We start from the raw sequence: 27,953 nt of genomic DNA on the forward strand, positions 1-27,953 counted from the left end.
TCAATTTTCAAATTCTCAAGTTGTTAACAAATAAAGTAAGTAGATTTTTTATTTATGTTTTAATGTTACCTATAACCGGTAGTAGTGTGATGATGAATACTTGGCAGTAGGCCTAAGATACCATTAATTTGGTTCGATAATCAGCCACAAATAAGACTTTCGTCTTAATAACCTATTCATAAAAAATATGCAGCTGCAATGGGCATGTAGAAACACATTTGCTAATGTTTGAAGAATACAATGTTTTACCTATTAATATCAACTGCAGGTGATCCATTTCAAGCTTTGTTGACCCTTAGAGAAATATAGTTAAACCCTTTATGAAAGTAAAAATTGGGCTACTGTTGTGTCCATCTTAAACCATCACATAGTCCTATATTAGTAAAACCACGGGGTTAGGGTTAAGATGTATATCTTCCTGATAAAACTATTCCATGAATTACATGTTTGATACAAAATGACCGTTCATAAAAGATACTTTTCCATACAATGCAATGCGTTTCTATTTATATGGTGTTATAATTCTTTTGTTACACATTTAGGCATATCCTCAATTATAATTTGGTAAAACTTCATTCTCATTGTTCTTTTTGCATCTTTGCGGTCAATGAATATGCAAGAGTTTTTCTTATTTGTCTTCTATTCACATTAATCACAATTTCATCAAGAAAGAGGAGAGAAAATATATAGTTTCTGTCGTCTATTTGCCTACGTCAGCGTAGGGGAAATATTTAGGCCTAAAGCCCTAAACTACGGATTATATGCCACTGTTTTAGGAATTTTTCATAAACAGTATGCTTTACAATAACTATGAATAAAGGATATATCCTACCGTAAACAATGTATACAACCACGTACGTTCCAATTTTCAGATTTAAACAAAATACATTTCTAGCTAACTTTCACTAAACAGTCATTGCTTCCACACACAAAAACATGTGGATTACCAGAACAAAGTCGCCGTTTTAGTTTTCAGGTACCCCAATTAAGTAATGCTAATCCGATTGTATAGTTTTAGTAAATACAAAGGGTAAGCCTGATGTAGTACAGATTTCTATAGCACATGTCTTTACAATTGATTTTATCTGATCATTGATCATATTAATAGAAGGTGTTTATTAGTTTAAAGAATTTTTCTTGATCATGATTTTTACAGTTCATGTGAAAAAATAACCATGTAGGCCCCCTATATTGTAGGGAATATATTAACTTTTATCATCCCATATACTGTATTTTGAACGACTGTTCCAGATTCACCAATACAGTATGTATACGGTTGTTGCGACAAACAAAAACATAAACATGCGTAAAAAAACAATATTTTGTTTTAATATTCGTTTTAAGGCTTCTAATTGTTTTTAATATTAATTTGTATAATATTGTGATGCGATACTATGGGGCGCCATAAGCAGCAAAAGTGTGTAGCTGAAAAATGTATGTGTACATTTAAAATGTGTGTGTGTGTAATTGCAAAATGTATTTGTAAACCTAAAAATGTGTGTGTATTTGTAAAATGCATGTTTGTAATTGTAAAACGTAGTTGTACACTTTTAAAATGTAGTTGTACACTTTTAAAATGTAGTTGTACACTTTTAAAATGTAGTTGTATACTTTAAAATGTAGTTGTACACTTTTAAAATGTAGTTGTAACAAGGAATGTATACTTGTAACGCTTGGTTAGAGATCTCTAATCAAGCGTGAAGACCATACCATTTCTCGAAAGGGGTTTATCGTCTAGAATGGCTAGATGACCGGCGGCCTGCCACCGATGGTATTTTGTTATCTGTTTTTATTGACAATGTATGAAACACATTTGATTGACATGCGCATTAGTCAACGTTGTCGATTATTGGCGCGAATAACGATACGCAACCAACCGCTACCCACCCTCATGGTATTCAGCGAGTGAGACGAGCATGCACCACATGTTTGGATGGAATCTGGAATGCATACCCACAACTGTCAGTATCATCCTATTGTTGAGGTAGGCCTACAGTACAGTATGTAAAGTAGCCCATTCCTTAGAGCTGTACTGTAAACCAGTATAGGCCTAGGCCTAGCCTAGCTAGGGAGGCATAATAAATAGTATCCTAGCCTAGCTAGGCCTACTGGTTCACAGCTACAGTAGCGCCTAGCTAGTCTACTAGGGCTAGGCCAAGGGGCATAGGCTTAGCCTAGGCCTACTGGGCCTAACTAGGCAGGCCGCATAAACTAGCTAAATGCCTACATCACGCAGCTTAAATGCCTACACACAGAATAATTTCGCCAGTGTAGCATAGCAAAAAGCTATACTAGCCTAGGCCTATTAGTATTACAAAACAACCTTTTTGCTACAGATTTTTAAAATTGTGTAGCAAAAAATACAATACAAAACTATGTTTCTCGACTTGAACATCAGTTTGATTAGCAATATTGCTAAACAAAATTTAAAAATGAAATTTTCCCCTGCTACATCACGCAGAGCTTGCTGGCTATAGTAATTAGTAGACCGAATTTGCTGTTCAATTTAGCCAAAATTGTTTTATTCTTTATTAATGACATTTCATTTGTACATTGATTGTTTATAAATGTAGGGTATCCATATATAGGCTATATAGGCTATATATATATAGGCCTAGGCCTATATAAAGTTATTGTCATGCTTTTGTTATGTTATGCACAATTTGAAATTGGGCATGACAACGTTTCGCTATTTGAACAGACTAAAATAAATATGTTACTGTTGAGTGTCAGCGTTTACTGTACATGTCATCAATTTAAAGGATTTATTTGTTTATACATTTTATAAGGGTCAGACGTGAGCCTACTTATGAGGCCTACTTAAAGCCTAAATCCAAGATTTGCTATTCATGATATAGTTAGTTAAAGGACAACTGTACCGAGGACCATATTTTAAAAACGTATTAGGGGTATACATATGATTTCAGAACCATCGCGAAATCGAGGATATCGCCGCACGCGCTCGCCGTACAGCCGTCGCCGTAAATTGCTGTGACGTCACAGGTGCATCGCATAATCTACTTAATGAGTTTTCGCTGTTGTTACCATACAAAAGATAGGTACCGTCACTTCAATTGCTTATTTAACCTTTTAAATTACTTAAATTTGCCAAAATGTTTTCCTGGTATTTTGAAGAAACACTTCAATATCCAGATAGGCAAAACAAACAATAAAAAAATTCAACTTTTATATTTTTTACGATTTATTTAAAAAGTGTGTTTACTAGAAATGTTCGCGCTTTGCGAGACTTGTCTATGGGACCCGAAGAGTAGCTAGTAGAGAAACATGACGTATGACGTTCTGGAATCATTCAACCATATCGGACTCAAAACTTTTTCTCTGCTAGCTAGCGATTTTTGGGCCGTGTGCGAGCTTCCTCCTCCTCGTGTGTGTGACGGTGGTGTGATCAACATTGTGTAGAGTAGTAGTAGAGAGAGGGAACTGAAAATGCCGGCGTGTGTTGTTTCAAATTGTCGGGAATACGAAAAAGCCCGATTAGATGGAATACCCTTTCATACCTTTCCAAATGATAAGGCGTTGGCCAGAAGATGGTTAACTGTTATTAGAAACGCTAATTTGAATCCCGGCTGTAAGCCGTCGACATACAGAACTTTGCGAGTTTGTGGAAAGTACTTCATGAAGTCAGATTACCTACCTGACCCAAAACACGATCTAGCTCCGCATCTTTACAAGCCAAAACACCGCCTGAAACCTGACGCAGTACCAAGTATATTTGCATTTAACAAACCTAGTAGTACAACTATGAGAAGTGCATTTAAAAAAAGACAGGAGGCTGGTAATCAAGAATCGGTAAGAACAATGATGAATTTACCACCAGAACAATAATATATTAATAATTAGGCCTAATATATCAAAGTAAAATATAGGCCTAATAAGTTTTTTTTTTCTTTTTATGTTTAGGCTAAGCCTAAAAAAAAATTAACAATTGACTGGGCCTACTACTCTGTACATTATTAAAATATTACATTTATGATATAGGCCTAGGGATTTTAGGCTATGCCTAGCCTATAAATCCAAACAAGAAAAAATATAGCCTATGCTAGATAGTATTACTACTACTACTAGCTAGAGATAGGCCCTTTCTTAGTGCATTATTTTTTTTAAATGAAAAATGCTATAATGATGATTACTACTAACTAGGCCTACTAACTACTAGCCATCATTTGGTGATTGAGAACAACAACAAATAACACTAACTATAGTTTAAAAAAACAATTCTATTTTTTGTTACTGTGTAGAAATGGTATTAAAGAAAAATAAATATATTTAGGTTTTCACAGGCTCAGAATCATCGCATACATCACATGATGTCCAAGAAAAAAAATCAGTACATGGCAATGATGATGAGGTATGATTATTTATGGTTTATCTATCTTCACCAACTTGTGAATGCGTAGTGTATGTAATAATATCAAATTCTGTAAACTATATAATATTATAATTTTACAGGACTTAAATGTAAGCTTTTCATCATCACATGGAAATGAGTCGATGGGATGGATACCAGAAGAGGACAGTTCTTCTCCCTCTGAAGAAGAAATAGAAGTAGTAGATGATAATGTTACAGGAAAAGTGATAGTCAATGTTGATAGTGTGCTTGAAATGTTTAAGCGATGCCAAGAATGCGGTCAGAAGATAATATCAACAAATGTGTTATACAGGGGAGCACAAATAATTGTACATTGGCAATGTACTGAATATCACTTTGGCAAATGGGAAAGCTGTCCAGATGTTCGTGGAATGGCAGAAATCAATTTACTTACAGCCTCTGCTATTTTGTACAGTGGAAACACATATCAAGCAATTAATAATTTTGCTAAAATTCTTGATATGCATTTTTTATCATCATCAAGTTTTTATCAAATTCGAAAATGTTATTTGTTGCCAGTCATAAATGAAGCATATAAGGAACAACAAGATGTGATGATTGCCGAACTCATTTTAAGAAGTTTGGATAATGAGACTATCTCAATTTTGGGGGACGCCCGGTCAGACTCGCCAGGGTATTCCGCAAAATATTCTACGTACTCTTTTATTGAAGAGAAAAGTGACAAAATTGTTGATGCTCGGCTGATACAAGTGACGGAATGTTCCAGCTCAGTAGCAATGGAAAAGGAAGGTTTCATCAGAAGTTTAGAGTTTTTGTTGGGTCATGGCATCAACATCAAAACAATCACAACTGACAGATCACCATCAATCAGAAAAGTTATGAAGGACGAATACTGGGAGATATCACATCAGCTTGATTGCTGGCATGTTTGTAAAGGTATGATTGATACAGTAAAATAATTTTCTAACAAACTAAAACCAAATTAAATCCTTCATTTTTTTTACTCTCATCAGTATATAAATAAGCACCATATACATATTGTACAAATGAGCATTATATGAGTTTGCTCTAATCTATCTCATCTCACACAGTGTAATTTCAATTGACACTTCTTCTAGTCTACTAGTGTAGCACCAGCGAGTACAGTATATACTGTAATCATGTTTGTAAAGTTCATAAATTGTTTTACTAATACTATATTGTATATTTTATCAAATATTTCAGGCATTAAAAAGAAAGTCTTGGCAAGTGGTAAAAAGAAGGGAAATGAGCACCTATTATTGTGGACCAAGAGCATAACAAACCATTTGTGGTTCTGTTGTGCAACTTGTAAAGGTGATGTCCAGGTATGACCACTAGTGAATTTTTTTTTCAATCGACAGGGGTGAAGAGGAAAAGCAAAAGTAATGAAACTCTCATCTTGTGATGTGCTTAACAAGCCCTGTCAATATACTGTAAACAAAACAAAAATATATATTTATGTACATCATCATATTGATAATTGATATATAAAATACTCAAAATTAAAAAATCAGTTCTGCTTTATACTGTGTTTATTATTAATAAGTACTATATAATTAATACAGAAATAAAAATAAAGTTGTGTCCAATAAAAAATATTGCAGTACTATATAAACTGCTCTTATACTAGTATAAAAGAAAAAAGAGCACCATCATCATCATTCTCTAAATTGAGCTTTACACTATTTTTTTACTAATGTTTAGGTACTCAAAAACAGGTGGAAATCAATTTTAAATCACGTGGTAAATGTTCACAGATGGGAGGAAGATGGGATTGAGAATACCTGTGCACACAGTGCCCTAACAGAAGAAGAAGCAGAAAGCAAGATATGGCTAGAATATGATTCGCCAGCCTATGATGCTTTGAAAAAAATTGTACTGGATAAAAGATTAGATAATGATCTTGGTCAACTTGGAGAATTTAAGCATACTGGTGGGTGTGAAATGTTTTTTGTGTAGACAATAAGAATTAAACGTTAGTGTAAAACCCATTTTACTTACTCACTGCTCAATTCTTCAATTCAGGTACCTTAGAGTCCTATCATGCCTCGTACACCAAGTTTGCCCCAAAACGAATTCACTTTCATTATGGTTCTATGCAAGGCAGGACTCAGCTAGCAGTTATAGATCATAATGCTAATGTTGGCAGGAAACAGGCACAAACAATTGCAGGTAATACTTATAATGCATGTAATAAAATAATACGACACTTTAAGTTAATATACAACATTTTATTATATTCTCTGTTCACCCATGTCTAAACTGTCTAGTCCAGCTACATAATAGGCCTATTAAAAATGATTTGTTTTTCTGAATTTAATTGTAGGTGATCTTCGATACAAAATGGTTTGCCCAAAAAAATTTATGAAGCTAAAAAATATGATTACGTTGTTGATCTGGTTGAGAAGACGCTACAGAGACGAATGGACCCAGGTATAAGGTACAAATATACAGAATCTGCAGTGCCTCTTCCAGAATTACCAAAAAACATCTCAAAGCAGGAACAACCTTCTAAAGATTTATTAATAAATGAATATTGTCAAAGAACCGAGCAAATTATGGATAATCAGTAGATGATTATGATGGTGATGATTTAAATACTGTTGTTATACAAAGTTTATTTTTCAGTTTAATCGAACAAATTATGCATCATCAGTAGCAGGCCAAGAAAAACCTTTGTATGTTCCATCAGGTGAAGGAAACTTTTCTCTAATTTTCTTGACCAAACAAGCTGGCAATACCATTCTGTTCTTGTAGCCTAGTTTTTCACCTTGTAGAATCCATTGTAGTACAACTCTGTAAGCTACAAGGCGGTATTGTCTGATAATTTAAAAAAATGAATGACTTTAGCTAAGTCTGTTAAAAATAAAAAGTGCCATGTTTTCTATATTTTGTTTTACTCACTGCTTGTTGATATCTAGTATTCTATATAGTAATTGGTTATTAGAGTGACTTTTGAAAACATGGTCATGCAAAACAGATTTAGTGGTCAAATGTATTTTTAAAAACAAAACATATTCTTGTGCTTATAGAGTAGTTCTCTTGAGTTTAACACAATGGAACTAGCGGCAAAATGAATGTATTATGTAGAAAGAATAAAAAAAATAAATAAAGGAAGAAAGATATCTTGAATAAAAAACCAAAAGCCTTACTCATTATTTAGTTGGCCATGTAGGCCCCTTGGTTTCGGAAATTGTTTCCAGTTGTGTCGATGACTTCGAAAAAATGTTGTCAAAACACTTGTATTTAAGTGTGCTTCAAGATCACAATGAGATGTAATGCACCGTAATAATAAATCGTCATCTTTTTCCATTGGAGTTGTAGTAGGCCTCTCTCTCTCTAACAAAGACAATGTTTGTTGAACTTCATTGCAACATACACATTCGTCTTCCGTTGCCATTGGTGTACAAAAACCACATGTACACCAAAAACTGTCATTCAGTCTACTTACTAAAGCAGTTGGCAGGGGTGCAACTGCACTATTATTCTTCTCCTTTCTTCTGCGCTCTATCTCGGTTGGTGAGTATTGTGGTTCAAATAAATATGGTTTTGGAACAGAATAAAAAATATCGTCGTCACTTCCATACTCTTCTTCTTCTGTTTCATGCACTTCAGCCATGTTTTATCGTTATATGTGTCTATGATGAAATTAAATGAGAGTATTAAATTGGGCTATATTAAATACCGATTTGATATGCACTGCCTAGTAGGCCCTGGGTCTACCTAGTAGTATTCAATCCATCTGCCTAACCCTTCCTCTAGCTGGGCACAATATGATTATGAGTGAGGATTTCGAGTAAAATATTATTAATATTATTATAATAAGTTCATGAATTTTTAGGCGTTCATAAACGGCGGCCATGCCCCACCCACCATGCCATGGCCAAAGGCCCAAAATAATCAGACCCACTCTAAGCTAGTAGTAGAGTACTACTAGGCCTAGGCTGGTACTAGGTAGGCATAGTACTATACTAGGCTCTTGCGCATATCAATTAGTAGCCTATTTATTATAGGCCTAGCCTAGTAGAATAGGCTTACCCAGACTCCTACTAGGACTAGGCTAGGCATATATATAAAAGAAAACAGCGGCAGCAGAGCCAGAGCAGAGGGGACCTAGCTAGGCCTAGGCCTAGGGTTAGGCCTAGTTTTGTTTTCCAAAATTGAAATTACGAGACCCTGACACAAAAACAAACATAATCTAATTTTTTTTTTAAACTTACGTGATAAGCCCACGATCAATGCTAAAAAACTTGTCTGGAAAAATTACAACTATCTCACACACAGAGTTTACCACATCACCACACGTCACATACACACCACCACCACACAGCAGCAGCAGAGAAAAAGTTTTGAGTCCGATATGGTTGAATGATTCCAGAACGTCATACGTCATGTTTCTACTAGCTACTCTTCGGGTCCCATAGACAAGTCTCGCAAAGCGCGAACATTTCTAGTAAACACACTTTTTAAATAAATCGTAAAAAATATAAAAGTTGAATTGTTTTATTGTTTGTTTTGTCTATCTGGATATTGAAGTGTTTCTTCAAAATACCAGGAAAACATTTTGGCAAATTTAAGTAATTTAAAAGGTTAAATAAGCAATTAAAGTGACGGTACCTATCTATTGTATGGTAACAACAGCGAAAACTCATTAAGTAGATTATGCGATGCACCTGTGACGTCACAGCAATTTACGGCGACGGCTGTACGGCGAGCGCGTGCGGCGATATCCTCGATTTCGCGATGGTTCTGAAATCATATGTATACCCCTAATACGTTTTTAAAATATGGTCCTCGGTACAGTTGTCCTTTAACACATTTGGAGTTGAAACAGCAGTAGGGCTGGTGTTAGGCTAGCCAAACCTGCAGGGTATGGCCTAGCCTAGTAGTAGCCCAGCTAGCCCTACTAGACCTGGGTAAAACAATCAATATTTTACTACTAAAATAACAAAATGCGATATTCTATTCTTCTTGTAATGTAGAATAATCCTTTAAAATATATCTAAACAAAATATGGGCTTCACCACTAGTACTGTAGTAAGATAGTTAATTCAGTACTGTATCTGTATTGATGAATTTAATTATTAATAATAATTTGTTTTGTTTCAGATAACTACTGTAAAAAATAAAGCCATGGCATCGCTTTCAACAACTGATATAGATAATTTAACCAAATCCCTACTATCAAATGACAATTTTTTAACAATCATTCAGAATGTAACTCCAAATGCTCAACCTCAAACACATAGAAATACTACAAGAAGACCACACCAAGATCTAAATAGTGAAATGAATAGTTTATTTACCACACCAAGATCAAGAAATACCACCAGAAGAAGAACACAAGATAATTCAAGGTCTCGTTCATGCTCTAATTCTAGGCAAAACCAAAATTACTTCTACTTAAAAGAAGTCATTTTATTGGATACATCATAAAGCGATCAAATACCCAGGGCAAATTACTATGGTAAACTAGATGAAAAAGGTTAGTTATTTATTATGATTATTATCCTAATCTACTATGTATTTCAGTTTTTTATTCAATACTAAAAAAAAATATTGTTTCTTACAAATTTTTGTTTCAGAAAAGAAATCTTTTCTTTTTTGGCACATTCATTTAAAAAAATGTATTTATAGTCTAAACATTTTAGGTAATGAACTTTTTTAAACAAAATTCCTTCCTAAAAGTCAATTGGGATTCATGAATAAATATATAAAAAAAAGTATAGAATAGTGTCTTGAGTAAAAAATCAATTTATTTTTTTTTCAATCTTTTGAAAGTTGATAAACATTTTCAAGGTTCAACATGGCCTATTTATTTTTGTCTGCATGAGAAATCATATTTACTGATTATGTATCATTAAATTTGCTTTTAACACTACAGGTCATGTTTATCATCATGTTGAACTAGAACAATGCATGACAGCAAAAGAAGTTTACAAAAAATTGGAAAATATGTTTTCAGATATATTGGAAATTGAAAGTGATCCAATTAAGTAAGTTCTTTTGATTTATTTAAATTTAAAATAAAGTACTGTAACTGTAGTGAAAACTAAAATGTTAAATTTAGTTTACAAGCAATGTTGGATTTGCAAAAAAATATTTTGAATAAGTACATATTTTTGCTCAGCGAAAGTGGGATTCTGATTCTTTATTTTTGGTTACAAGCATGACTGATTCATGGAAACAACATTCCAGCTTCCTTTTCATCTTCAAAAGATTAAACAAAATGCCTTGCAAAATCTTAACTTTGAGCTTTCAATATAATGTGATAGTACCAACATAAGAAGTTTGTTAACCTGTGTGCAATGATATGATGTACAGTTAAGATCAGAATAATTTTTGAAGCATTTACATACTCACTGTTGACTAATAATAATAACAGGATTTTTATAGCGCACATACCACTCAAGAGTGCTCAAGGCGCATAGTAGTTGATTTCTTATTGCAAGACTAGAACAATTTTCCATTTCTACAAGCAATCATTGGTCATTACAATATACATACCAGTACATATTCTGAATGTTTTTAATAAATAACTATAATAATAAATGAACTGTACCTTGATATTTTGGTGCTGAGCATTCTAAGTCAGAAAAAAAAGAATGCCTTGTGTACAGCTTTCACCTCCCTTCAGTAAATGTTTTAAGTATAACATTTTGTCATCTACATTTTATAAATTATATCTTTTAGGTTTGAGTTTATGATTGGAATGGGTTCACGATTAACTAAACTACGTTTAACTGATGATCAAGAAAGGAATGCACAGCTTTTGCATCGTTTATATGGAAACAAGAGGGTGTACTTGTTGCCTTCCCGAGATATTGTTAGTACAACTAACAGTAACATTAGTGACTATTTATTACCTCTTAGTCCTACATCTGATGCAAAAGAAAGTGATACTGAAGTAAGATACATAACATAACATTTTTGTTTATAACCGGTTTTGTCTAAATCTTTTCAGTGCAATTGTAAATGAATTAATTGTATTGTGGTATTATGATATGAGATTTTTTTTTTTTTTCAAGATTCAAAAGTTGTATTATAAATCTGAATTGTCAATTCAATTCAAATAAAGATTTATTTCTTCCAAGTAAAATTAAAAAAACATTTCTTTTTATTTTCAAATTATTTGTGAAATTATAAAAGAATAAAAATATAAGAAATGTCTAAAAAATGTTAATGAAAGCGGCAAAAAAAGCTAGAAATATTTATAATGTATGGAACATACTGTATGCAAACAAGTTATTTGCAGTTATCAGTATATGGTATCTACAATCTGTTAGAGTAATATACAATAGTATTACATGTACAACATGAATGATGAATGTATTTATTATTTAATTTTATTATTCATATGTAGGTTGTAGACTCAATACAGTGTGTAAACTGTTACAAAATGATTTCCAGTACTGAAAAACACCACTGTAACGGTGGAAGTTCACAGCCTAGAGGTGCAAATGAGTGTTCAAGGCAAACTTTAGATTTGTCTAATAAGCAGAGTGTGAGATCATATATATATGAAATGTTCCCAAACCAGTCGACTAAGAGTATTGAAGACGCACTTAACTTGGCTGACGTTAATGATGCCATCGACCTTCTCACAAACAACATCTCGAAGGAGGAATGCATAAAGAGCTTTAAAAAAAAGTGTTTGGAAGAAACAGAACATCTTCAAATTAGAAGGAATGAACTGTGGCGTGATGGAGTCCTGTTCTACAAAAAAAGTTTGGCCGAAAAATCAATGTTAACAAAAAAACTGTGCATTGAGTTCACAGGAGAAGAGGGCGTAGATGGTGGGGCCCTTAGTATAGATTTTTTTGACACATTTTTCAAAGAGTCCATTAATCGTTTGTTTGACAAGACTGACGTTGGTTTTATTCCAAATCGTTCAGGAAACAATCTAGTTCCCTTTAAGATTCTGGGGTTGGCAATTTCGCATAGTTTGTTACATGGTGGGCCACCATTTCCAAATCTACCTATGTGGGCCTATTTATATATTGCAGGAAAACCAGAAGAGGAAATAGATTCTATATTGTCAGGGCATCAACCCAAAGAAATAATCCCATTAAATGCAGCAACTGCCAATTTGTTGGCTTTTTTGAATGGATTGGATAATTGTAAGAGCACAGAAGAGATAGATAACCTTATGGATGAATCAGCAGAGGGGCCAGCCTATGAGCAGTTAATCAATTCAAGTCAATGGCCAGTTGAATGTAAAATTTCAATTGAAAATGTTGAAACATTAAAAAGTATGCTAATCAGAGATGAAGTAGTTGGCAAACGAGAGAAGCAACTACGAAGCATAAGAGATGGCCTTCAGTATACAGAACTTATGCCATTCATTGAAAGATGCGATGAAATGTGTTCTATTTTCCTAATGAAACATGTGGATATGACACCCGAGTTGATGGTAGACATAGTAGAGTGGGATACTCTGGAGAATGTTCATAAAGAGAAAGAGTGGTTACGGGAAGCAATTAATGAGATGTCATGCCAAGAATTAACATGTATGCTAAAATTTTGTACCAGCTTTACACAGTTCGACAATATTAATAAGCCAAGAATATACCTGGAAAAGAAAGATGACAGGATGTGGCCAGAATCATCTGTTTGTACGTCGACTTTATTTTTACCTTTAGGGTATACCAACAAAGATGAGTTCAAATCTTGCATAAAAAGTGCTTTTAAATATGGGCATGAAGGCTTTGGAAGATTATAACAGAATTATAGCATTGTTTTCTCAAACCAAAAATGTTGTTGATAGCTGATCTTATTCAATTGTTATGTTTCTTTGAATGCTTGAGCATTAAGGCTTTAGACAATTTAGTTTTTACTGTAGCAATAATAGCTTTAAAATGTTTAGTAATTAAGTGCTAACATGTTTAATACAATAATGACATTCAGTTTTGTTATTGTTAATATGTTTTTATTGTTTTAATCAAGCTTAATTCAAAGTCTTAATTCCAATTTAAAAAAAAAATATTTTGCAATTAGTGGCTACATTTTTTTAAACAATTTTTGTTTAATAGATTTGTTGGGAAACACAATCATAAAGTTAATTTTATCACATACAGTGGTAGTTATATTTTGAACACCAGTTTTAACATAGTTACATGTATGTTTTAATGATGGAGGGTTTTATTCTTAAATCACATTTAAATAATTATATAATATTGAGAGTTTTTTTCCCTAAAAATCATATTATGAATTGCTCATTTATGTCAGACTTCAATACTTGATTTTTATGTATAGAAATTGATTTTCTACTGCATCTTAAATGTATAAAGATAATTTCATGTTAAATATCTTCAATGCTTGTTACTTTCATTCATTTAATACCATGTACCACATTTTTTTTCCTGGTACTTTTATACTTGAAATGCATATAAACTATACTTTGGTAATGTTTGGGTTACTTATAAACCAAAGGAGGCATTTCTATTGAAAAAAAAAATTTGGTTTAGAATAAAAGAACAGCCTCTATAATAATCTATTTCTTTGCACTTATGGGTATGTTAAATAATTCCACAGAAATTTTACTTAACAACATGCTTCTTGTTATTAGATTAAAAACTGATTTTATAACGTATTTATAGTATGGTACCTTCATGGAGTTTGGCATACTTTTTAAAGTTTGTGATTGTATTTGAAACAATTAAACACTGCATTAAAAGTATTTTTGAGTCTCTTATTTTGTTGTTTGTTTGAACTTATTGAAAGTATACCACTGCAAAAACAAGGTCACAAAGGTTAATTTTGGAAGTTGATGCGACAAATAATATTAGTATACTATACGAATCATGTACGTGTGTAATTATATTTTTAGGTGATCATTTAGAATAAAATGATCATCTATTATTATTGTATGAAATCTTTATTGTTATTTTTTTTCTTTTTATTGTTTCTGTACACTATTTTGTGTAACAATTATCTCAAAAAGTTCACTCATCTGTGACGTAATTTATACGCAATTTTGTGAAATCACATTATCGATCATATCTCTATATTACTTGTAATCACATGTCAATAAAATTTACTATACATAAACTGCATGTCAAGGGTAAAAAGAATAGCAAATAAAATAAAAATTAATAGTGAAATCGCGCGTTAAAAATTTAAAAAGCTCAAGATTACATTCACCAAATTTGAGTCTATTCCGACTTTAAATAACGCTATACGAGCAGGTTAAAAAATGACAAAATGCGCACATTAATTGCACAAAAGTGTCAAAAACGGTAAAAAATAAGGCCTTATAATATATAAATATAACTCTTCAGAATGGACGCTTACCCCCATTTTTTTAAACTGATTATGGAAGCCAATGAGTTGGAGTTATGAATGCATCATGTACATATTAGACGTACAAAATTATATGATGTCATCATTTGGCCACAAGAATAACAAAAATTGGATTTTTTTCGTTTCATCTTAGACAATCATATTGAACAGGGGGCATCTCGCTTATCTGTGATCGATTTTCTTTAAATTTTTAATATTCTACCTCAACCAATTATGTTACTCATGAGTTGCCAACATTTCCATTTAGATGATTTCATCATGTCTAAAAATTTAAATAACGCTGATTACGTAATTTAATAATAATAATATAATAATACCAGATTTATATAGCGCCCTTTTCATGAGTAATCATGCTCAAAGGCGCTTTACAAGCATTATTACCCCAGTATTTTTTGGGATCAAACACGTATGGAAACATACTCCCATAATGCAGCCGGTAACCAGCGCAGTTGTGTCTAAGAGTATCTTGCCTACGGATACAAACAATGCTAAATAAGTCAGTAAAACCACAATTAGCAAAATTTATTTTCATTTATCCACTATAAACTTATAATGCAATGCAATTTCACCTACAATGGATATTTGAATACCTTGCAGCTCTTTTGAAATAAGTTGACCTTGATTTTTATAACTTATTATGAGAGCTTGTAAAATGTAGATATGAATTTATTTAAAAATTAGGTCTATCGGATGTTGTAACGTTATCATATGGCCAGTTGAAGTTAAAAAGTAGTTTTTTTATCTCTTTCGTCAAAGTTATACAAATTTTAAAGAGCGTGCACCACGCTTCTACGTGACAAATTTTCTTCCAATTGTTATATTTTATTGCTCAATTCATTATCTTTCGATATTGTTATCCACAAGTTTTTTTTGATAATGTTATCAATGCCAAAAAATTAGAACATGATGTGTGTCCGTAATTTCACCAATGCTACACGGTATATAGATATACAGTATATACTGTACTTAATGTATATGGCATATAATAGACACAACTCAGCACTATATAAGCGTATAATAGGAAGGCATACATCAACATGTTCCGATCGTATGTTAACATACGTGCATGTTTAAAAAATATTAATGTCAATAAAATTATAAAAATGATCAACAATAATTCGTCAAAGTTAAATTAATTTCTAGTTTTTTTTACATCTATATTGAAAATTTGTTTAGAAGCAATAAAAATCAATTTGTGGGTAATAGGGGCAGACGCAGGGGTGTTGCCTGGGCAATTCCTTCTTTCTGCAAATTTCAATATTTTTTTCTGGAGTGTTGTTTAGGCAACACTGTTTATACAGTTTATAGTGGATAAATGAAAATAAATTTTGCTAATTGTGGTTTTACTGACTTATTTAGCATTTATTTCAAAATAATACAATTACTGTAAACGTTTTGCTCAATATATTTATAGCAGCAGCCTCTTATTTTTTGTTTAGCTTTTTAAAATTATGATTTGATAATAAATAATTTGTACTCATTATAATTGCTAATTAATTAATTTCCGGCCATCTAGTGGTGTAATTAAAAACAATTTGCATCGCTCCTCTATGGGCCAAATATGTGGTTTTGCGGCTGGACTCTTCTTGGCCAACACCCTTAAAATAGTCCTCTGCGACCACCCCTGTTAAAATTGCATGTTGCAAATCTAGCCAAAATACAATTGATTTTAAATAGCTTGGATCAGCTCTGTATTTGTTTTGCATTGGGAAATCTGTAACATTCACAACAAATATAGTTTTTACTATAAAAAAAATCATGTCATTCACATTTTGTTAATATAAATTTATTTATGGATAAGTTTCTAGCCACAGTACAATTGAGTTTAGATGAGCTCAGCTCTACCTTTTGTTTGAAGGCTCTGTGTTCACTGTACGTTATTAATATAGCTATCATAAAAATTAGAGTTTTTACACCAAAAAACTGTTAAAAATCATGTTACTGTATTTATTTAAATAAACACCGGAGGATTGTTATGAGTGCAAAGCACTATCCAATCGTATGCTACACCTCAAACAATATAAATTATAATATAAAATAAAACTAAACAATAGATTAAAGCAACAACAAAAAATTTATTTACAGTTCAAATGTTTCATGTGTACAGAAAAAAGCTGCTTAATATAACATTGGAGAGCTGTCGCAAATATGTTGAAAATAATAAGAATGTTCTTTTGGAATATCTTGCCATACACAGAGACAATTATTATAATAAATATTAGAAAAACTAACTCTCTCGTCCATAGAAAGTAAATTTAAATTACCCATTGCACAAAGTTGTATTTGTGCTACAGTAGTATTATATTTTTTCAAAAAAGAAAACCAGACTCTAGTGGTCCTACGGAAACCGGTGAAAAGTCTCATTAGAATCAATGTTTGTTAATTTCTAGGGTTGTTTACTATCACTGATCAGAGATAGTTACTAAATGGTTGTTTAGGGGTTTACATCATGCCTTCCACTATATGAACTAAATTGACATAAATGTCTATACACTGGTCAACATCTGCTTTATTAGCACCTAGTGCATATGATTTAATAAATTGTTCTTGGTTGTTGGTTAATGGCAATTGTATATATGGAACAACAATCTGTTCATTATTGTTGTCATCAACAGCTTGTGGCCCATCTTCATCAATTCCATAATTGTGAATTAGATCTTGATATTCTTCAGGATTGGTAAATGCATAAGCATTTAATCCCATATGCCAAAGTTGATTCGGTGAAAGATTATGTTCGCTACTCATGGGATGGTCATTCCAATTGCCTTCCATCTCTCTTAATGAATCATTAATGAGACTTAAAAATACAGAATGAAGGCAATACATGTAAATATGAATCTGGTTTAAGGGATCAAGAATTCCCAAATTTTCCATTTAGTTAAATATACCTTGAAATTGTTTAACAACAGTTTGTTTGACATCCAGCCACAGCCTTTCAATTCTTTGATTGTGAACTGATGAACCTGTTATATGGCTGCCACGATTTAAGCCTCTATTGCTTAACATAAAGCGAGCGACCAATACATTCTCGCCTCCTTTATCAGATCTGACTCGTGATGGTAAACCATGCTGTCCAACAGCTTCTTGAAATAGCTGAAGAACACTCTCTGCTTTGTTATTTGTGCAACATCTACAGTAAGATAAACAATCTTGCGTGAATATCCATCAATGCCTCCTAATATGACAAAGTTCCAGCGAATTAACTTATGATGGCCATCGATGTGCCTGTAAAACAAAACAAATTGGCTACTCTCTTGAATCATGCATAATAAACTTTTTGTACTGACATACATTGTTAATGTTACATGTGTATATTTTCTTATCAATTATATGTACAGTACCTCAACAATAATTCATGCAAATAAGTATTATGGGCAACTTATTATTCACATCTTAAAAAAGTTCATACTTTTTTTAAATCTGCTAAATATACTGTATTTATTATTGTTAGTAAAAACATCTACCGTATACTGTAATCCTTACCATAAACTATTTGGACTTGCAACATTGTAAACTCTTCTTATAACAGATCTGGTTCGCCTTAATGATCTATTGATTGGGTCAACCTCCATTATAGCATCCCGAATTAGACTTCTCTGAACATGTATACGCCTTCTTCTTAATCCACCAATAATTAATGTTTCTCCAGCATCAGGCAATAAAATCAATATTCTTCTTACTTCATTTAAAAGCTGATCTCTTGAAATATTTGAATAGTAGTTTCTAGTAGAGTTAGGCTGGGAAACGGGCAAACCATATAATCTTCTTCTTCTTCGAAGTGTATCAACAGAAATCCCTAATTGATGTGCAACAATTTTCCAACTATGAAATATTTCAAATAGTTCTTCAATATTCTCTTTATTAACTATAATCCTTGGTCGCCCATTAGATGTTTGTTCAGTTTGATGCGATGCAAACCACCTATGATGATCATGATTTCCGTTTATTCTTTCATTTCATTTCATTTTTTCATTTCTTTATTCGACAACAAGCGGTCCAGGGATTGCGACAGCAACAGAGCACCATAACACATTTGTGTCCGCAATCCCTTTCATCATATGAGGCAAAAATAGAGTTTAATTCAGTAGAAAGTATAACAAATTGTTCAATGGTATCTAGAGGAACATCACTTTCTTGTAACCTTCTTAAAAAATTATTAAATAAAATGTTTAAATTCTCAATCCTAAGATGCCAGTTTTCAAGCACATTAATATTGTCAGATATAAGACCTCTTTGCGCCTGGCATAAAGTTCCTGGTAATTCTCTGATAATTTGCAGTAAATCCATGGTAAATGCCTGTTCTGAAATAAAAATATGTACAAATTAATTCTTAAAATTTGATTTGAAATAAGAATTATTATTAGCTAGCTAGCCTAGGGCCTTTAGTAGGCCTACTAGTACTACTACTACGGCCGAGTCTATGTATGGTCTTCAGGGAGGCTATATTTATTATAAGCTAGTACTAGCCTACTAGGGCCTATAGGCCTAGAAGGCTAGTAGTAGAAGGACTAGGCCTAGGGCCTAGTACTATAGTAGTCTAGGCCTGCCTACTATAGCTAACTAGGCCTAGCTAGTAAAGACCTAGCCTATAGGCCTGCTAGGTAGGCAAGAGGTAGGCCTAGCCTAGCAGTTAGTGGGCATAAAGCCTAGCTAGGTCTTTGGTTAGTTTAGTAGGCTCCTTGCTTGAGAGCTAGCCTATATAGGCCTAGCCCTATTTAGGCCCAGGGCTTAGGAAGTCCTACTGGCTAGTAGGCTAAGAGGCCTAGGCCTAGCCTAGGCTAGGTCTAGGCCCCTACTTCTACTAAACTACACAGGCTAGCCTAGGTAGGCCTAACTAGTATAGCCTCTAGTAGTAGTAGGCTAGCTGTTTCATTCTTTTCTTTTAATAACGGAATTGGGTCTTTATTTATAGGCGCGAGGCCTAGGCTAAATATTGTATTGTAATACATACCTACCACTCTTAGTGACTTAGTATAGTCCGGCCTAGTTATTATATAATTTAGTAGACGACCGACAACAGTGTTTCGCCGTCGCTTTTCAATATAATAATCAAAACTCCCAAAACGCCAATGCTATAACGATAAAAAGGAAATAAATATACCATCGGCGGCCGGCCGCCGGACAGATAGCCCTTTTCCATGGTATACCCCTCTCGAGAAATGGTATGGTCTTCACGCTTGATTAGAGATCTCTAACCAAGCGTTACAAGTATACATTCCTTGTTACAACTACATTTTAAAAGTGTACAACTACATTTTAAAGTGTACAACTACATTTTAAAAGTGTACAACTACGTTTTACAATTACAAACATGCATTTTACAAATACAAACACATTTTTAGGTTTACAAATACATTTTGCAATTACACACACACACATTTCAAATGTACACATACATTTTTCACCTAGAACACACATACACACACATTTTTTAGCTACACATTTGTGTTTAACACAAATATACTTTTGCTGCTTATGGCGCCCCATACGATACGATACTGATACATTTTTTTTTTCAGGAGGCCATGATGAATTTAACGAATAACGACACAGCCACTTCGGCAATCGGTGCTGCTTCACTTATTCTCATCATTATAATCGCAATCATCGGTAATATCCTCCTTCTGGTGTCGATTAAAAATGTTCGCCGATCGCTACCAGGTGTGCTGGTGTTGGTGTTGTCCTTATGTGATCTTTCATTTTCTACACTAGTTTTACCCATATCAGCTGTTGCGTTTTTAATGGATTGGAACATGGAAGACACGCCAAGTGCATGTGGTTTCCAGGGTTCGATGTCATTCGCGCTCAAGTTTACTTCAACATTTACCGTCTGTCTTATTTCTTTAGAACGTTACTTTTACGTTAAACCATCTGAAATAGTTTTAAAGAAACAATGTAGGCCTATTGGAAGAAGTGTTATTGCGTGTGGTTCGTGTTTATTGATCTCTCTTTTACTTGGATCTATGCCATTGATTGGTGGAATCGGAATGAAAACGTTTGAAGACTCGTTGAGTTATTGTCACTTTGATATTACGCCAGATGATACAATTTCGACAATATTCTCTATCATTGTATTATCAATTGCTTACATAATGCTTCAAATATCAATGTTCAGTTTGGTCTCTGTATTTTGTAATTGGAATTCATATGTCAAAGTTCAACTCAGGTCAAATAGTCACATGAACCAAAATGGAACGCATGGTGAAAGTGTTGTTCAAACTTCTTTTAAACCGAACTCATCTACAGATTTGAACCAGCGACTCTCGTTCACTAGGATGCTTCTTGTTATTTGTGTTCTTCATTGGTGCTGTCATATGCCTTTCTTGGTGAGAAATAACTTAAGGTTTATTAAAGGAGTTTAACCGAGTAAATCTTTGTTAAGTCATTCTTTTTGTTTATTGTTGTATTTTAACAAAATTGTTCCATTAATTCCGTAATATTACAAAAAAACTCGTTCAATTGACATCGTAATCTGCAACATTACTAAGTACCAATCTAGTTGGACTTTAATTCTGTAAAATAGCATCATGGATACTGTTTAATTAAAATGCTTTTTAAATTATCTTTGTAACGAAATCATATCGTTTCTCTTTTACAGTTATTGATAGCAGTGACACTTATGTCAGGAAGCTTTTCTCAAACTGCAGACTTTGTTACGGTTTACATAATGGCTCTTCAACCGGCTTTAACCCCCATAGCCATATTTTCATTATATCCGCCCTATTTTCGAAACATGAAGTCTCAATTATTTCGAAAATCAAATAGTAAGATGATAGAAATTATAAGTAGGCCTAATGTACTGATTATTCATACTTATAATGTTTAGCTTTTACTAATACAATTTTGCTGTACTATTGCTTTTGATTATATTATAGAATTGTCACCACTTTTGTTTTCACAGATATGCCGACGTTTAACCACCAACCTTCTGATGAGTCTTCTCGATACCGCGATGCATCACAATTCGGGTCTTACCAACGGTAGGACCACGAAGCATTTTTTAAAAATATTGATATTTATTTAGATAAACATAAAATAGTGTTGATCAACCTAACTAATCCCATCCACTAACCAATTGTTTGTTTGTTTGTTTTATCTTTATACTGGGTGACCTCTTCAGTCAAAGACTGATCTCCCAGAGGGCCCAGTTGGTGATCAGTGGCTGTGATGTAGGCCTACTAATACACCGGGGTAACCCCCCTACTCGTCTCGAAAGATGTACTAGGTTCTTTAAAGTGCACACGAGCAAGTTGTGTACACTGGACCTACGGTTTATAGTCCTTATCCGAGAAGACTCGTTCTACCACCAGAACCATGGAGTGAGTGAGCCTCGAACCCCTGCCGATGTTATGGCTACGTGATTACGGTTCCACTGTCTTAACCGCTCGGCCACTCACTCGTGTAACAATATCGTCCAACTATAGATATCGTCTTTTTTAATGTTTTAGTTAATGATTTATTTTTAACTGGTCTATTTATTTTTTATTCTAGAAACGTCAGCGACATTCAAATTAGTTTGGCTGATACATCCAAAGAATCATTTTCCAATCATAACCTATCTTATGATGACGTCATCAGAAGGGATAGTTCTTACGGAACGGGTTTAACTTACTCAAACGATGACGTAATCGGAGTAAACGGTTCTTCTCGCGCGATGAGTGACGTTAAGATCGGACTCCGACGGAATGAACCAAATGGTGACGGTATGATCGGAATCTTCAATGATGGTTATTATGATTCAGATTCTGTATCATGCAGTACGTGCTCTAGGAGTGACTTCAGTTATTGTGACGACACAGAAGGTAGGACACGTTGTAGATCTTCGTTTAAGCTTGGTTCCCACTTATACACAACGCAAGTGAGTTAGCCAATCACAAGTGAAACTGCAGATGATCCATCGCGTCGTGATTGGTCAAATTGCTGACATTGCGCAAACTTTCTTGCGTTGTGTCCTAGAACCACAAATCAAAGATAATACATGTCATGATTCAGTACTTACCACGTGATGTCTAATTAGGAAGTAAATTGAGACCTGGGTATATTCTCAATTTCCTTGATGCTTAATCCAAGTGACATCCTCAACTTTACTGTGATTCCTTTTCAGAAACACATTTTACCTTTATCTACCATAAAGCTGACTTACTGATCTGTTTTCTCCATGCAAATCTTTAAACAGAAAGTTATGTTGGCGATCATAATGATGTTGCTTATAGTTATATTTGGCTTAACTAAAACCAGCAAATCTAGTAGACCAAGTAATAATTTGAATGAAATCATCGCTGATTTGTAATAATTGCTTATGGTAATCTTACGATAATGCGCACATTATTATTAATAATTATTAGAACGAAAACAAAGAGAGAAGTAAAGGTAGGCTTAATTTTAAATGAGGATGACGTTTTACCCGTATTCGTTCATATTTTTTTGCAGGATTCGACTCTGATTTTTCTGAGTATTCGTATTCAACAGACGAGGGCCACCGAGGAATTGTATACCTGAATAGAGTATCACGAAAAGTAGTTTTGACAAGAGTAGAATCTGTAATTTCTCACAAAACAGATACATTCAATGGTCAATACTTATCTCCGTGTGACGTCAGCAGAGCTTCATTAAGTGACCGGGAACCAGAACAATTAAAAGTTACTGAACACACTCCGCCAATCAGCACGAATACACCTGTTGATGTATGTGATACAGTTAAAACTGAACTTACAAGAATACCTAGAAACATTTACAAGGGTAAAGTTGGAAACTCAGATAGTAAACATCAAATTATTGGCAGACGTGAACTTCGGCGATTTGGAATTAAAACTGGAAGATTAACAGAAACATTTACTCGTGAGAGCATTCCAAAAGAGACGTCGTTGTTCAAATTGACGTCCGGTCGTCGACAAAATATTTGTTTGGTATGTCAAGGGCCGTTTGCTAGACGTATTCCTCATGCAAAGCATAAACTGCACCAAGAAGATATGACTACTGTTAAAACAAAATTTAATTGCAAAAAGGAGAGTAGAAGAAGTAAAGATCCAAGTTCGATGAATGTGTTATTTCAAAAGGCTTTGTACGAACATAGTCAAAGTCCAGGTTTACAATTGAAAGTTGAAGATGGTGCTGAAGCTGATAATCTAGAAAGGTCTAAGAGGCTTAGTAATCCTACGAAACGACGATCATCACACGAAGATATCCAGTATCGGCAATACATCAGGTTTATCGCTAGCCTACACAATACACGTTCGAAAAAACACGACAGACATAAGCAGAGTGTTGGTAGAAATGAGTCACAAAGCAGTGTCTGTAAAAGAGGAGACGATAACCAAAGACATCCAGAAAGACACGAAAAAGAGAAGAAAGATCAGTCATTACCAGGTGTATCTTACGTGGAATCTAATATGGACAATGACATTACAAAAGATCAGGCACATCGGAGAACAATTGATAATTCGTTGCAGCGTCACACATCACCATCAACCTCCAGTGATACGAATTTAGAAAGTCTGGTTCATGGAGAAACACCAGATAAAAATACAAAATCAAACAGCATGTTAACTAACAAACCCGTAATTCAATTACAGTCATTTGACTCAGCTAAAAGCAGTATACACGGAGATTTAAATGGAAAACATCAAGCTACAGTTGGTATACTAAACATTCCTAAAATTGAAGTTACAGATTTATCGACAAGTAACAATGAAAGCAGGGAAGTAATAGAAGAAACGTTTAACAAGTTTTTGTTAAAGTTGAGAGATGCTCAGACCAAGCTAAACCCACATACACCAATTCAATGAGCTTGCATATTAGGAAGAATATGTTTTGAAAGCGTTACACCAGAACATTTGACCATGGACCTATAATTTTATAGGTCCATGATTTGACATTAAATTAAATTTCATAAGCAACACATGGCGACGACAACCAACTACCAAAAGAGACAATTATACCTTAATTGATTTGTTTGAGGAACTTTAAAGAACAAATTCTTGATGATGATCAAATAAAGATAGAAACGTTGAATCATGACTTTCTTCTCATTGTTTGAGAATTCTAGATATTATTCAAACATATTTTTATCAAAAAAGAATGTTATAACGAAGCCAACAACTTGCGTAATTTAATTCTTTTAATTTAAACAGTTAACATTATTTGAATACTCTATTCTGTTTAACTAGGACTGGTGTACATATTGTATGTTGAGTATTAAGTACATATGTGTACCTCCTTTTAAAAAAAACAATATTTAAATAAATATTTTGATACTTTTATAAACACATCTGTAAAATGTTCAATTGAATTTATTTATTGATAATAAATATTCATCTCAAATGAACAAAGGAACAAAATCTAATAGTAAAGTAATTTATTAATATCAGAAATAAACAATCCAATTATCGGATATATAGATATTTTATAATTTGTACATATTGTTACACCTGCCATTCCTTGAAGAAATCATTGCCTTTATCGTCGACAACAATGAATGCTGGAAAATTTTCTACCTGTACCTTCCACACTGCTTCCATACCAAGTTCTGGGTATTCAAGTTGCTCTACTTTCTTGATACAATTCTTAGCTAAGATGGCAGCAGGGCCTCCTATAGAGCCTAGGTAAAATCCACCATGCGTTTTACATGCTTTTGTTACCTGAAATTAATTCAAAATAAAGGTAAGACTTTTCTATTTGAGCTAAAAATTTCTTAATCAGTGGTGTAACGGCTATGAGCGCTCGCTGGCTAATCTCAGTGGCTCTGAACTTATAGGGGCTCAGAGCTTATAGGGGCCACAGAGCTTATAGGGGCCCGGAGCTTATAGGGGCCTCTGAGCAGTGCCCAGAGGAAAAAACTGGAATTTAAAAAAATTGGCTAAACCCATTGGCCCTGGAGCTGGGAGGGCCACTTAGGGTTCCTAAATTAGGAGCCTTACGTCTCTACGTTGCGCTACTGTTCTTAATGTGAACATATTGGTTAGGCTTCGTTTCAAAAACCTATGTGAATTCTGAAACTTTAACTGCCTACAGAAGCAGGGGCAACTATTAAGCCTCATAATCGAGTGGAAATCAGCGGGCCTAGACGAAATCTGCTGTTAAAACACAAAAAGTCAAGTTAAATTTTCTTTAATTCTAATTATCATCTTGACTTATAAAAGCTTCTATTAAAGTTTTAGTTTTTAATCGCGTGCAATGCGACTCTACAGCTCACTATGTCACTAACTTGAGCACGCAGCTGCAGCCATGTATATGGCCTTGTTTACTGTTGAGTGGGGCGTCCAATTTAAAGCTTGCTTGCTTGCTGTGGCTACCCTTTTCCACTTTTCTTGCATTGTATTAATTATGCTCATTATTGGTTGTATATTTATTTTGTTACTCTGTATTTTGCTCTATAATTTGTGGAAATAAATTGTATTATTATTATTTTAAAAACTATTTTCTCAGACCTACCTGTTTACTTCGATTTCCCTTGGCTAACATGACCTTTGACCCTCCAGCTGCTTGAAAACTGTCCACGTAAGAATCCATTCTACCAGCAGTGGTGGGACCAAATGATCCGGAAGCATAACCCTATAAGAAGTTATTCATTTACAAACTAAGTTAATTGAAGAGATTGAAGATTCCTTTTTTGTAGACAGTTGACAAAAATTATTTGACTGAATTCCATTTTATTTCTATAGTATGTTAGTAGCATAAACCTATACATTTAGTTGGATGGTAAGAAAATTAATTGAGTTGAAAGACTAAAATAAAACATTCATTATTTGTTTTATAACTCACCTACCTAAAACAAACTTTAATATATTCATTGTAACTCATTGATGAATGCTGGGCCATTAAAAAACGCAGTGCTACAACTTTGGATGTGAAATAGAACTGTTATAGATGATGTGCACTACACAGGATGATTACCGAACGTGGATCAGTCAACAACTTCACATGGCAAAAATTCTCAAAATGTTTACTAAAAGCTGAATGTGCATTATTATTATAATGGTATATTTAAAAAAAAATGTTGTTAAGAATTATTTTTTCAGGGGGACAATACATCTTTAACATACTACCATACAATATCAAAATGTAGTGGTTTGTATACCTCTGGTGTCTTGGCTGGCCCTGCATAATAAACTGGATGATCTTTGATGTATTGTGGTAAACCTTCTCCACTGTCTATCCTCTCTTGTAGTTTAGCATGTGCAATGTCTCTTGCTACTACAAGAGTTCCTGTCAGACTAAGCCGTGTTCTGATTGGATACTGGGTTAGGTTACTAAGTATGCTGCTCATTGGTTGATTCAAATCCACCTAGTTTGAATAAATTAACATTTCAAACAGTGTGAAAATCAAGGATATTTTGGTTGTTCGATTGGTGTTTGTATGGAAGTGTTTTTATTGGTCAATGTTTGTTGCGGAAGTATTTTTATTTGTCATTGTTAGGCAATGTTTTATTGGTCATTGTTGTTAGGCAGTGTTTTTATTGGTCATTTTGTTAGGCAGTGTTTTTATTTGTCATTGTTTGTTAGGCAATGTTTTATTGGTCATTGTTGTTAGGCAGTGTTTTCTATTGGTCCTTGTTTGTTAGGCAATGTTTTTATTTGTCATTGTTGTTAGGCAGTGTTTTTATTGGTCATTGCTTGTTAGGCAATGTTTTTATTGGTCATTGTTTGTTAGGCAGTGTTTTTATTGGTCATTGTTTGTTAGGCAGTGTTTTTATTGGTCATTGTTTGTTAGGCAGTGTTTTTATTTGTCATTGTTTGTTAGGCAATGTTTTATTGGTCATTGTTGTTAGGAAGTGTTTTATTGGTCATTGTTTGTTAGGCAATGTTTTTATTGGTCATTGTTTGTTAGGCAGTGTTTTTATTGGTCATTGTTTGTTAGGTAGTGTTTTTATTGGTCATTGTTTGTTAGGCAATGTTTTATTGGTCATTGTCTGTTGTTCTATATCAACTACTAAAAAAAGTAATGCTATTACGAGAGTTATTTTGCACTGTATATGTTGTTATAGGAATAATATATTACTGTTTTTATATTAATTTTACTTTAATTCAGTATCAACCTCTTATTATTATTCTTTATAAAAGTTAAATATAATCGTAGTACAGTAATATTGTTTTATGGTGCTACCTTAACGACAGTTTCGCTAAGATCGTCCTCCGCTACTTCAGGTAAATACTGACTTGGGTTTTTCTCAAGCTGTTCTAAGAATATACCTTCCTCTGTAATTTTACCTTTTACCTGTACAAAAAAAGTAATAATAAAACAATTAAAATGAATTTTAAAAAGTAGACTAAAAATTATTTT

General features: G+C 33.5%; 5 protein-coding genes across 7 annotated transcripts in view; 3 read left to right on the forward strand and 2 right to left on the reverse strand.

Annotated features, from left to right (window-relative positions):
* Positions 1–24,843, forward strand: LOC140045109 (uncharacterized). The gene is made up of 6 exons (XM_072089860.1): positions 1–35; positions 20,194–21,000; positions 21,273–21,438; positions 21,576–21,654; positions 22,166–22,476; positions 23,105–24,843. The coding sequence occupies exons 2-6, from the start codon at positions 20,200–20,202 to the stop codon at positions 24,457–24,459; spliced, it is 2,712 nt and encodes a 903-aa protein (XP_071945961.1). The 5' UTR covers positions 1–35; positions 20,194–20,199; the 3' UTR covers positions 24,460–24,843.
* LOC140043337 (uncharacterized) lies at positions 3,448–6,835 on the forward strand. Its single transcript, XM_072087838.1, has 7 exons — positions 3,448–3,810; positions 4,292–4,369; positions 4,471–5,287; positions 5,576–5,697; positions 6,077–6,305; positions 6,398–6,544; positions 6,699–6,835. The coding sequence occupies exons 1-7, from the start codon at positions 3,448–3,450 to the stop codon at positions 6,809–6,811; spliced, it is 1,869 nt and encodes a 622-aa protein (XP_071943939.1). The 3' UTR covers positions 6,812–6,835.
* On the reverse strand, positions 7,015–8,904 carry LOC140043772 (uncharacterized). The gene is made up of 3 exons (XM_072088247.1): positions 8,593–8,904; positions 7,525–8,010; positions 7,015–7,192 (listed from the first exon to the last, which is right to left on the reverse strand). Exons 2-3 carry the CDS (start codon positions 7,989–7,991, stop codon positions 7,015–7,017), a joined length of 645 nt encoding a protein of 214 aa, XP_071944348.1. The 5' UTR covers positions 7,992–8,010; positions 8,593–8,904.
* LOC140045108 (uncharacterized) lies at positions 9,827–16,644 on the forward strand. Its single transcript, XM_072089859.1, has 4 exons — positions 9,827–9,857; positions 10,257–10,368; positions 11,066–11,279; positions 11,736–16,644. Exons 2-4 carry the CDS (start codon positions 10,292–10,294, stop codon positions 13,092–13,094), a joined length of 1,650 nt encoding a protein of 549 aa, XP_071945960.1. The 5' UTR covers positions 9,827–9,857; positions 10,257–10,291; the 3' UTR covers positions 13,095–16,644.
* LOC140045110 (fumarate hydratase class I, aerobic-like) overlaps positions 24,770–27,953 on the reverse strand; it is an 8,986-nt gene continuing 5,802 nt past the window's right edge. For all 3 annotated transcript variants that reach the window (XM_072089861.1, XM_072089864.1, XM_072089863.1), the window contains exons 9-12: positions 27,777–27,887; positions 26,751–26,957; positions 26,105–26,224; positions 24,770–25,311 (exon numbers count right to left, since the gene is read on the reverse strand). In XM_072089861.1, the coding sequence (XP_071945962.1) occupies positions 25,096–25,311; positions 26,105–26,224; positions 26,751–26,957; positions 27,777–27,887 (654 nt within the window). In that variant the 3' untranslated portion in view covers positions 24,770–25,095. The remainder of the gene's footprint in view (positions 25,312–26,104; positions 26,225–26,750; positions 26,958–27,776; positions 27,888–27,953) is intronic.

The sequence above is a fragment of the Antedon mediterranea genome, chromosome 3, assembly GCF_964355755.1.
Source record: "Antedon mediterranea chromosome 3, ecAntMedi1.1, whole genome shotgun sequence".
Lineage (NCBI taxonomy): Eukaryota > Metazoa > Echinodermata > Crinoidea > Comatulida > Antedonidae > Antedon > Antedon mediterranea.

What these genes read in the sequence shown, in the direction of transcription:
- LOC140043337 (XM_072087838.1), top strand. Translation starts at nt 3,448, where the DNA reads ATGCCGGCGTGTGTTGTTTCAAATTGTCGGGAATACGAAAAAGCCCGA. An exon ending in AGGCTGGTAATCAAGAATCG is followed by an intron (nt 3,811 to 4,291) that starts GTAAGAACAATG and finishes AAATATATTTAG; the next exon opens with GTTTTCACAGGCTCAGAATC. An exon ending in TGGAGAATTTAAGCATACTG is followed by an intron (nt 6,306 to 6,397) that starts GTGGGTGTGAAA and finishes TCTTCAATTCAG; the next exon opens with GTACCTTAGAGTCCTATCAT.
- LOC140043772 (XM_072088247.1), bottom strand. Translation starts at nt 7,991, where the DNA reads ATGGCTGAAGTGCATGAAACAGAAGAAGAAGAGTATGGAAGTGACGAC. An exon ending in CATGGCCAACTAAATAATGA is followed by an intron (nt 7,193 to 7,524) that starts GTAAGGCTTTTG and finishes TTAAATTATCAG; the next exon opens with ACAATACCGCCTTGTAGCTT.
- LOC140045108 (XM_072089859.1), top strand. Translation starts at nt 10,292, where the DNA reads ATGACAGCAAAAGAAGTTTACAAAAAATTGGAAAATATGTTTTCAGAT. An exon ending in ATTGAAAGTGATCCAATTAA is followed by an intron (nt 10,369 to 11,065) that starts GTAAGTTCTTTT and finishes TATATCTTTTAG; the next exon opens with GTTTGAGTTTATGATTGGAA. An exon ending in CAAAAGAAAGTGATACTGAA is followed by an intron (nt 11,280 to 11,735) that starts GTAAGATACATA and finishes ATTCATATGTAG; the next exon opens with GTTGTAGACTCAATACAGTG.
- LOC140045109 (XM_072089860.1), top strand. Translation starts at nt 20,200, where the DNA reads ATGATGAATTTAACGAATAACGACACAGCCACTTCGGCAATCGGTGCT. An exon ending in GCTGTCATATGCCTTTCTTG is followed by an intron (nt 21,001 to 21,272) that starts GTGAGAAATAAC and finishes TCTCTTTTACAG; the next exon opens with TTATTGATAGCAGTGACACT. An exon ending in TTATTGTGACGACACAGAAG is followed by an intron (nt 22,477 to 23,104) that starts GTAGGACACGTT and finishes ATTTTTTTGCAG; the next exon opens with GATTCGACTCTGATTTTTCT.